This window comes from Botryllus schlosseri, chromosome 11, assembly GCF_051294905.1.
Source record: "Botryllus schlosseri isolate E-star chromosome 11, Bs_hap1, whole genome shotgun sequence".
Lineage (NCBI taxonomy): Eukaryota > Metazoa > Chordata > Ascidiacea > Stolidobranchia > Styelidae > Botryllus > Botryllus schlosseri.
In genome coordinates this window covers 17,167,583-17,179,131 of record NC_137246.1, presented here as the reverse complement: position 1 = coordinate 17,179,131, position 11,549 = coordinate 17,167,583, and the positions used below count along the sequence as shown (strand labels likewise).

General features: G+C 39.0%; 1 protein-coding gene across 1 annotated transcript; it reads left to right on the top strand.

Moving 5' to 3' along the window:
- The first annotated feature begins 1,043 nt into the window (after window positions 1-1,043).
- On the top strand, window positions 1,044-11,392 carry LOC145450599 (cytosolic endo-beta-N-acetylglucosaminidase-like). The gene is made up of 6 exons (XM_080329113.1): window positions 1,044-2,016; window positions 2,103-2,294; window positions 2,358-2,475; window positions 2,541-2,689; window positions 7,112-7,294; window positions 7,350-11,392. Exons 1-6 carry the CDS (start codon window positions 1,742-1,744, stop codon window positions 8,275-8,277), a joined length of 1,845 nt encoding a protein of 614 aa, XP_080185239.1. The 5' UTR covers window positions 1,044-1,741; the 3' UTR covers window positions 8,278-11,392.
- The last annotated feature ends 157 nt before the right edge of the window (window positions 11,393-11,549 follow it).

Here is an 11,549-nt window from a genome sequence, read left to right as displayed (position 1 = left end):
CCTATGTTGCAGACTAAAGTAGGCTACGGTCCCTGTTTTTATATAAATGGGTACCATGGCCCAAACACACCCAAAGCGCATCAGTGTTGGAGCTGATTATCGTGTTAAAAATATGATTGAAAATATCCCATAGCTCACTTTACGCTTCATATTTGAGAAGCTTTTTTTGGTGCAATAATTGAACCCCTCCCCCATTGCCAGCGACCGACGTGTTTGGGTTTTGAACACTTTGCAGGCAGTTTATTCACATCCAAATGAAAATCAGGATGGACCTTCTTATATTCAAGTTTAATTTTACATTTACGTATGATGGATACTCTAATTCTAGAAGTTTTGCTTATTTGAATTATAACCAAACATATCATATTTTAATGCTAAAAGAGTTGCATTTGCTTGAATCTTACAGAATTTTTGTGGTTAGTGTGATCATTTGCCTTTGATGGTTTTTGTTCAAATTAAAAATGTGACTTGAATTCTTTACTATTTGTACTGAGCGCACGTTCTCAGCACATGGTTCCTGAAAATTGCTTTACTGGGCTCTTAAGACTTATTATTTAGCATTAAGATTTTCTAGTTAATTAATAACTACGAATCTACGATGGTTCTTTGTCCGGCACACATCCAGCAACCTAGTCCATTGCCTTCTCTTGAAAAGGCAATTTATGGTTTGGTTTGTAGGCTACTCATCTGGTTACATTATATTTAGTGAGTTTATTGAGATGTCGAATATCTGAATTCTGAATATAATCTTTATCATTTGTTTGTGTTGAAGTCTGTCTTGTCGTTTGTGCATATATCTATACATGTTTTAGCTCTTGCTGTAGGACATTGTGGGTGAGCAAAATTTGAGAATCGGTATCTTGTCTTGCCCTACGTAGTTGTCGAAAAGAGCCTGTCTGATCCTTTGTTACACTATACGCCTCTATAGCCTATTCATAGTCTGCCAATTATGACCCAGCAGCATGTTAGTCTTCACGAATGCCTGTGCACGACTCTCAATTCCTTACCAGCTGAACTTTGCTAGCTTTAGAAGTAAGATCATCCTGCCGATTTTGGGTTATGTAGTTGTGTCGCTTATACCTTCTGTTTACACTATCATCAATATCTTTAACACAGATTCTATACAGATTTACTTTCGTATAGCTGAAAAAGTGTAATAGTCAACTTTGATTTCACATATTCATTGGGATGCCGAAACTACAGTACAGGCCAAAACACCGGATATAGATCAGCTTTAATTAAGCACAGCAAGGTTGAAATCCCTCCAGAAGCAATCAACCAAAACTTTGACCTCAACCTCGACTCTGTATTTGCCCCTGCTATAGTTTAGCATTATCCGTCCTTTGTGTTCCGCTTCTTCTGTGATAGTGTTGGTAATTTTATAATGTTGAAAAGTTCTGATAAAGTCTTTGTTACGGTCTTTGTCTTGCACAGATTCAGGAAACAAAATTCGCTTGAAAGTTTGAAATGACTTTTGAAAAGGTTGTCATCGGTGGTTTTTGATGATACACCTGGAAGCTGGAACAGTCTTTGGCTGCCTAATATAATGTGAAGACGTGATATAACGTGGTTCATTGGGAAATCGTCTCAATAATTTATCTTCATGCTAATAAAATATGTGGTTGGTGAATCTGTTAACTGACTTGAGGCCAGTAGGCATGAACAAGTTATTAAAATTATTCATCAACAGTTTTTTCTTGTTTGTGTAGGAAAACCCTAATCCTAATCCAATTGAAACAAAATGGCAGAAAAACCGTGCATCACAAAAGAAATCCACTTGAATGTGACCTACAATGAACCCACACAATTCAAAGGAAGGAGTGTTGAGAACGGTCTTCCAGTGACCAAACCACTCAACGACCTGGAAGAACTGTTGGCTTGGAGAGCAGAGGGTAGTCGTGACAAGGGTCAGTCCTTCTCCATTGCGTCAGTGCCATATCATGGAAAAGACATACCTGACGGATCACCGAAGACCCTGGTGTGTCATGATATGGGAGGAGGATACTTGGATGATAGGTAAATTGAATTTGGAAATTATCCTTCAAATCCAAAAAAAATTATAATTCCTACGGGAAGAATATTGCTGATCCATCCATATGCAGATTCGTACAGGGAACACTGTGTAAGGATGGTAAATGGTATTACATGGCTTATTGGGATGTGGTTGACACGTTTGTCTACTTTAGTCATCATTTTGTCACCATACCGCCAGTAGGGTGGATCAATTGTGCGCACACAAATGGCGTGGCCGTGTTGGGCACATTCATAACTGAGGGCGACGTGGGATTCAAGAGGTAGGCCTACTGAAATTCCATCATTTCAGGTTGATGCATTTGCTCTAATTCATGACATTGCAGATGTGAAGCTATTTTTTCAAGCGACTCTGCATGGAAATTGGTCGCTGATGCGCTTGTGAATATTGCCAAATATTATAAATTCGAGGGTTGGCTTCTGAACATTGAAAATGATATAGAGGTTAGTTGTATGCTCATCCTCCCAAATCATAAGTCATGGTTACGAATTGTATGTTCTTTCAACAGCCTCACGATATTGATAGGTTGAAAGATTTTGTGAAATATCTCACCGATGAGATGCACAGTGCTGTCACTGGAAGTCGAGTTATTTGGTATGATAGTGTGACTGTTGAGGGAGTACTCTCACGGCAGAATGAACTCAACGTGGAAAACCAGTGAGTGAATTGATTAAGTATTTTATGATAATCTTTTTCGTGATTATGTCAGCGGTTTTCAAACTTCTTTGCTTGTGAACCGGTAAACCTCTAAAATTCAAAATCAACCAACGACACCAACAATATTATACAACTCACTAGCAAAGAATGGAAACTCCATCGGAACGAGAAATTTTCTACTGTCTTTTTGATGTAAGGCGTGTCATATGTGGTTCAATTCAAGTTTATTCGAGCCGAAATCCTCATTGATCTTTGACTGTTTGTTTTCTTGTGAAAGAAATGCGACCCTGGTGTTTGCTAGAACCATTTATACTGCCAAAAAGTCAATAGATTGTTTTATCGAATTTCGTCTGTCGGTCTCATGCTATGACAAAAAACACAGAGAGAAACTCAACCAAGGGAGGGCGAATTTTGGAAGAACTGCTAGGTTCCCTAAACAACCAGGCTTTTTCACCAGGCTGCACTGCACAGTGCTTGGGAGGCGGGGATCAAGACAAGTTTTGTAGTATCCCAAATACAATTTAATGTCTTTATAGAAAAACGTGCCTGGAAGTAAAAAATCGTTCAGAATGTATCATGATTAACATTGTTTTGAATTATGACGGCAAATAAATATTTTTTTTTGGTAATTAACTATCACTTTCTCGATACCTCATATCAACACATCCACTGTATCAACAATGTAATTCATTACTTTCAATTTGGAAATAAAATTAATTCACTGCAGAATATAATTAAAATTTTTGACTAGTCACTAGGGTTGTCCAAAATCTGGAAAATCTTAAAAATACTCAGTGATTGTGTCTCATTCTGTAGATTATTGATAAAAAACAACAATGAGCCTGAAAGAAGCTCACAGGAAAGCCCTTAAGATTTCGGTCAAAGCGTTTGAAAGTAGCTGCCCAGGAATGGGCGCGCCACCGACCATAGAACGGCGAGAAGACTAGTAATCAAATAACCACGGCTCTTGATTGGCTATGCTTCAATGATCACGACAGTATCAACTTGCTGGAGTCAGCTACCGACAGGGATTATGAATGCGCAGTGTTGGTAGGTTCGCAGATGATGATTTAAGATTAATTCAGGACATGTTGAGGTACGAAATACATGATGAACAAACAACACCTGCTTCACAAAAACCTTTACAGCATGACTGCTTTATTGTGAAGAAAGCGGCTGTAGCCTACATGCTGTATTTTCATCAAGGGAAAGCAAAGGCGCTTATGCAAGTGGTGAACGAAGTCCCCGTTTCAGAAGGGATCGATCATCAGTCAATACAAATGTAAAGCTCAACTATGACACTATACTTTGTGTGATCTTATTGGACCCAAGTTGTAGTATATAGTTGAAGTTTTGAATGCTCTAGGGATTGACTGAATCACCCGGTTTTGCATGACAGTTATACTTACAGCAAATTGAATCCACTTGTAAGTTTTGTCAAAGTTCTTAATGATGCTGCAGAATAGAGTGGTAAGGTGACCACAGACTATGTTGGATATTGATATCCAAACTATGCTGGACACTATACAGCAGAGGTCTCAAACTCAAACGTGCTCGCGGGCCAATTTCCTAGTTTTGATGACGCCGCGGGCCGCAGCATCAATGATAGGGATATTTAATGGCCTTATTTGACGGGACCTTGCAGACAGGCATTCCAAAAACATCGTGTAAATGTAATTTACTATTGTACTATCAACGCTTTTTGATACGTAAAAAAATCACATTTTCAAATATTTGAATGAAATTCTTTTTGTGCCGGGGAGAATTTTTTAATTAACTAGTTATAGACTTCATGTGAGAGGATGCATGCATTCATGACGTCGTTAAACTGTCAGGTTATAATATTGCAAGTAGTGGACCTATGACGAGCAACAACTTCATGTAGACTATTTTAACAGATTGATCTGATATCAGAGCTTTTGAGCGGTGTAGCCTAATCCTATGGTTTTGATATCGTTGTGGTAATTATAGGCTATTGTTACTGTCATTGCCAAACACAAATTAAAAAAAGCATAATATTTTGCCTTCGATATATCAATAACAACTTAGATGCACTCATTATTGAGCCATAGTAATAACATTGCTTCGTAACCTTTTTAGTGATCGTACCCCCTGTGCTTCCAATAAGTAGTAGCCCCTGTCCATTTTCAACACAATTTCTTATGGTAGCTATTTAAATCAGAAAGCCCATTCACAAAATCGTGTGTAACACGAAGACTATTTTACAGTTGGAAAAAATTGGCCAAGAAAATATTCCACAGCATATGGGTCTACAAATTCTACAATGCATCTCTTACTCCCTGATGTGGTGCTTCGTACCCCGACGGGGTCTACGGACCCTGATTAAGAACCCCTGGAATGGAAATGTCCAATCGCCGAAGAATTCGTTGTTGTTACAGCTGTAGAGCGTACTACCACCTTACTCGCCACCGATAATTACATGGATGAAGAGAAAAAACAACATACCGCGTTTAACCAGCTATATACGTCACCGGGGTAACAGAATACCCATGGTTGCCATACTGACCTGAATAAATATTATATATACCCTACGCAACACAAGCTACGACCTTTTTATATTAGTATTCCCCATGAAAGTTGCATAGATTGATGCGCCCGTAGGATTACCAAGTCACTATTCCGAGTCGCACTCGCAAGTCCTTCTTCGATTTCAGCGTTTGACCCGACTCAACTCGAGTCATTTTTATTTAATAACCCAGTCAATCCGAAATCAAGTAATTTTACGAGAAGGTCGCACCTAAACAAATCACAATTTTCATTCGCGAATCATCAACGGGTCATGTTTTTTCATCATGAACTAGAAATGTGACGTAATAGCTGATCTTCTACCGCATGGTAGCTTTTAAAAGTGATGTGATAGTGATGTTTGTTGGGATCACAGTGATTTTTATAGTAGTTTTTGCGTGAAATTTAAGTTCTTATATCTAAAAAGATATATGATGATATATATATTGTTGATTACTTGAAATTCCAAAATGCCGTCGCGGGCCGCGTGTTTGAGACCTCTGCTATACAGCATAGTCTGGGCTTTTCTTTACACCTCTTTTCGGCGGGATCAATAAGGACTTTGACAATTTGACATACCATATCCAGCATGGCCTGCGCGTACACATTTACACCTCATATCTGCGTTATCATCAGGGACTTTGACAATACTTGAAAGGGAATTCAATTTGCCTTAAGCAGCTGATACGTGCCAAGCATAACCCCGCTGATACATCCGATCCCTAGAGCATTCAAACCGTCACCTATATACTACAGCTTGAGCCCAATAAGATCTCAGAAATTATAGTGTCATTATTAAGCTTTATATTCGTATTCACTGATGATGATGATGATGATGATGGATCCATTCTGAAAGGGTAATTCGTTCACCACTTGCATAAGCACTTTTGCTTTCCCTCGATGAAAACACGGCATGTATGCTACAGCCGTTTCCTTCACAATAAAGCAGTCATGCTGTAAATGTTTTCTGGAAGCAGCTATTGTTTGATCATCATCTGCCAACCTACCAACAATGTGGGTACTTGATTACTAGTCTTCTCGCTGTTCTATGGTCGGTTGCCTGCCAATTCGTGGGGAGTTACTTTCAAACGCTTTGCCCGAAATCTAACGGCTTTCCTGTGAGCTTGTTGTTTTTTATCAATAATCTATAGAATGAGACACAATCACGGAGTATTTTTAAGATTTTCCAAATTTTGGACAACCCTACTATTCGCGCCATCCTAGGTTCTGCTTTTCATTTGGCCAGCTGGGAAAAATAATTGCCCACCCCTGGTTTGGCACATTTTAGCATTGTGGCGTACGGTAAGCCTAAAGCAGACCCATGAACTCCACAGTACTTCACAATTCTGCTTGCTCAGTTCCAAATTTCTATCATCAATTCCAAATTTGATGTTTCAAATCTCTAATTCATGGACTGGAGCCTTCTTGTTCTTTCATTTTTCTGTTGAGATATGAAATGGAAATGTGCATGTAGCTGCATAGCAGGGATGATGATGTCGCGGACCACATATTCAAAGGCCTGTTTGGAAATGCTCCACAACGCTTTTCAACCGTGGCTCTTTGCTTACTATAAGATTCCATCAACAAATAATGGTTTTGAGTTTACTTGCTGTCAGGCTATTGTCCATTTTCAATCACTAACGTGGAGCATGATGGACTGATCGTACAACTGCATTAGTTATTTCATGATTTACATTTCGAATTATGAATATTTTTGCATTTTACCGCTTCATCAATCATCACTTAGGGTTGAGTTTTGGAATCATTCATTTTGGCACAAATCTTGTGGTAATTTCACTGTCTCCGCTGTATGGCACAGAAATCATTTTTAAGTTTAAACCCCATTGCTCATACAGCTTATTTATACTTGACATGTCATAAGTTATTTTTTTACAGAACATTTTTCGACCGCTGCAATGGTATTTTTCTGAACTACTCATGGGATGAAATCGGTCTAGAGAAGTCCGCTCAGTTAACATCCAGGGTGGCGGATGTCTATGTGGGAGTGGATGTGTTTGGTAGAGGCTGTTATGGAGGGGGTGGCATGAACAGTGCTGCCGCCGTCGAAGTACTCAGAAGGTATGATTGTTGCACTTTTTTCTTTCAATGTTAAATTATGGATGTCAAATTTCAGGTATTCATTATCGGCGGCGATATTTGCGCCAGGCTGGGTGAAGGAAGTTCTGGGCTTTAAAGATTTTGAAATCAATCAAGCAAAATTTTGGAAAGCACTAGCTCCATATTGCGAACGTCACGCTGTTAACGTACCACTTCAGGAATATTTCACCAATTTTCACCCTGGTTTCGAGGTCTGCGGGGATTCACGTTATCTTCATCTCAGCCGTCAGTCTTTGCTTCCGCAAATGTCATCTGGCCCTTTTCTTCCCGTCCCCCTCAAAAGTGGACCTCACGAAGTCGTACTTTCGGCGTATCCCGGGCAAGTAGGGTTAGTGTTCTTCGAAGCCAAGATGAGAGCCGACCTTGGCGAGGAAATAAGTTATATTGGTCATGCCAAAGTCAAAGATACGATCCAGACTAAGGTAGATGTCACCGCAAGTTGTTCTTCGGCAAACGTCCTCTGCACCACGTCTAACAGAAAAGTTGAAATCCAGGAATTCTTCGTGGCACCATTTAACTACTTGTGTCCCCCTGATGCAAAGGGAAATGAAATCGATCTGCGTCTAGATGAAGTGACATGGGCAAAATCGGACGATTGTGTGGATATATTCTTCTGCTCTACTCTTTGCCTTGAAGGGATGGATGAATCGCTGCCTGTGATTGTGTCTTTCTGCTCCGGCGACAAAAGCGAATATGAACGGCTAGGGATAGCCTACTGCGACAAGTATCGAATTCATCACCTGCGCCTGCCGGATCCAGTTCGCCATGGACCGGATGGAAAATTTGTGATCAGAGTCGAACAGAGACATCGTATACAGAATTTCTTTGGACGGGTCGGGCCTAACTATTTGAATTACAAGTGCGGCAAGCTCGCAGTAACTTATGGCGAAAAGACTACCGGTCCCGTACGTGTTAAATGTGTCTCGCGCGGCCGGCAGTGGTAAAATTAGTTGACGTTGGTAGTGAAGGAGAAGTAAAGCTGTAAATTTCCACTCTATTACCAGTAGAAGTACGAATTTGAAAATACAGTCCTCTCCGCTGAATTTGGACAACTTGATTCCACTCACTTCTCGTCAAATTAAACTTAGAAACGGGTATGTCCGAGTTAAGCGGAACATCAATTGTTCGTTACATGGTTATACGTTAAGGTAGACGGCGCATTGAAAATGCTGTTATGTTGCGTATTTAATGAATTACAGCTGTGCTATAATGTAGTAATGTGCGCTGATTGCATAAAACACACAAGATTTATGCCTTCAGGTTAGTTGGATTGTACAGTTCTGTTTCTTGATAGCAAAATATTCGACAAATACTATATACCAGTGCTTTTCAACATGTGAAAACCCGGATGAAAACAAATTGCAGTGAGGATAACGAACGTTGTGCTGTGCGGATGAAAATCATAAATAATCAGGGTTGTAACCAATTTATAAAGCTCCGAGTCACAATTCAATCTCACTTTTATAGTTTTCACTCGAGTCAAGTCGAGTCATTTTCAATTCACCACCGAGTCAAGTCCGAGTCCAAGTCATATGGCAGAGGTTCGAGTCCGAGTCATGGTGTTATGACTCGAGTCCGAGTCCAAGTCATTGTGTTGACTGCTCAGTTTCCAGTTAAAGTTTTGTTAAACCCACTTTTATAACTCTTTTTGGTGATTTCGCATGTATAAAATACTAATTTTCCTCACTTTAAACAGTTTTCAGTCGCATTATCAAATACCAGCACCAATAGACGAAATCCCAATACGGTGGTTACTTCACTTGTTCTTCGAAATTACAATGAAATGTCGGTCTTGGCGGTCTGAGTTTCGAGTCATGCGCAATGAGTCGAGTCCAAGTCTAGTCAATACACAAATTGATTCGAGTCGAGTCAAGTTGAGTCATCAGAAAATTGTGACTCGAGTCATTACAACCCTGTAAATAATTGTTACTTTTTCTGACGTGGAATAATTCAAATAAACCGAATAATAAATTCGAGTGCATTGGCTCCCTAACTTTTTTCGTTGCGACACAATTGTAAAAACTTGTTTGACTTACGACGCACCACTAATCGTAGCTTTGACAGTATCTTTGTCTCGCACCAACTGTAGCGAATTAATTATTATTACGTAATCAAAAGTCAGAACAATCATCATATTTTCCTAATAATAGTTCGATAGGCACAAAGCACGACGATAGTAGTAAATAGTCTACCATCATTACAGACTCGTCATTACAAGTTATTGTGACGCAAATTTTCCCCCTCAAAGTTTTCTCAAAGTATGGGTCACAAAGGGTATAATTTTTGGGTTGCCATGGCACCAGAGCGATCTGTTAATATTGATGTCGTATTTTAATAATTGCATCTCTATCAACTACCTGATGTGACATTAATTGTGATATGTATTAAACTAGGGAAGAGGACACATTTTTTGAAAGACACAATAGCTTACACCAATACGGAAAATTTTGTAATCTCTATGGTTATCGTTGATGATTTGACCAAAAAAAGGTAATTTTTCCAACTCGACTACCGAAAGACCCACTTCCAAGTATATTCGTTCATAGCTGACCTTTTTTTCAGTCAAACTACCTTCCTCCAGTGTTGTCGAAACCCAGTTTTCGCGTCTACATTGTCATTTTTAGTTGTCCGTGTAGCTTACAGTAGAGTTACCATACGTCCTCTTTCAAGAGGATTTTTCCTCTTTTTTGACAATTTTGAATGTCCGCTTTTTGAAAATTTTGGTTAAATGTATGTTAAAATTCAACTTAGATAAAATTCAATGAAATGACCTTTTTTTAGTCAACCAACTACAAGATTGCAATGAATTTACCAATTTTTCCAATTGTGAGTCTGGAAATTTTCAAAATAGTCCTTCAGATTCCCAAAATATGGTAACCCTAGTGTACAATCGCCTGACTCTCACAGGTATAAAATGTGGACATTTGGGCATCCTCGGAAGACATTTTAAATTTCTTGAAAAAAGGGGCAAATCCTACTGAAAGAGGACAAACCCTCTTAAAAGACAACATATGGTACCCCTAATTAAACGAGCTGGTGAAATGTGATAATTTCATTTTCAATATTAGCACTGATTTCGCCAGGGAGGCAACAGTGGCTCGCATGGATAAATCTAGATTACAGATACGACAGCTGCAATGTATCATACTTTAAAATGTTTCTTTTGATTTATTACTTCAGAAATATGTTTAAATGTAACTTGTTTTTTTGGACAAATCTGTGTGGAAATATTCGCGCAACTAGTTTTTCACCTCAGAGTAAAATACATGTAATACGAATAGATGGGTGTGGTGGTGAATATAAGAAGCAATCCAACTTGCTGATTTGATTCCAATTTTCCAAATAATTTCTTTATTAATGAGTTTTGAAACCCCATTTACTCCCCTAATTTCATATTGAAATGAACCCGAATATTTTCGGCTGACACTCGTCAGGGGTAATCGTCAGCAACTAGTAGAGAATTGGAAAGAACATTGTATATCAACAATCGTATCACAAAATATGACGTCACCAGCATGAAAGAGAGAGCGTTCAATGTACTATTTTTAGGTGGTACACGAACTCCTTTTGTTGACAGAGATCTCAATGTGAATTTCAATATGAATATACTATTTAATTGTATATTGAAGTTCTGTACCTCCAAGAAGCTCTTCCCCTTATTTCCCTCAAATCTTTCGCCTTTGCATGGATCTTTCAGACTTTAGTGTGCCGACCATGTTATGTGATCATTTGCCTTTGGTTGTTTTTACGCGATTTGAAGTTGAATAATCATCGTCCAATTTGACTTGAATTCGTTATTATTTGCACCAAGCACATGTTACCAGCACACTATTCCTGAGCTTACTAATTGTTTTAGCCTACTCGGCACTTCAGACTTATTTAGCATCAAGAATTCTAGTCAATTATTAACTACGATGGTTCTTCATATATCCTGCGTATGTCCGGTACGCATGCAGCCACCTAGTCCATCACCTCTGGAACAAGCAATCTGCGCGCTTATCCGGTTTCATTGTCATTGGTGAGTTCATTGAATGTCGAATAGAATCTTTTTAATTTGCCTGTGTCAAGGTCTGTTTCTCGTTTTGGTATATAGGCCTATATCTATATTTAAGATTCTTTGTTACCTATCTGTCTGATGTTTTAGCCCTAGTCGCATCCTATTATTGGATAAGCGAATCCATTGAAGCAAACGGAATCGCAGGAAACTCGACACATG

Coding starts and splice junctions, on each gene's coding strand:
- LOC145450599 (XM_080329113.1), top strand. CDS start 1,742: ATGGCAGAAAAACCGTGCATCACAAAAGAAATCCACTTGAATGTGACC. Junction 2,476..2,540: donor ACATTGAAAATGATATAGAG/GTTAGTTGTATG, acceptor TTCTTTCAACAG/CCTCACGATATTGATAGGTT. Junction 2,690..7,111: donor GAACTCAACGTGGAAAACCA/GTGAGTGAATTG, acceptor ATTTTTTTACAG/AACATTTTTCGACCGCTGCA.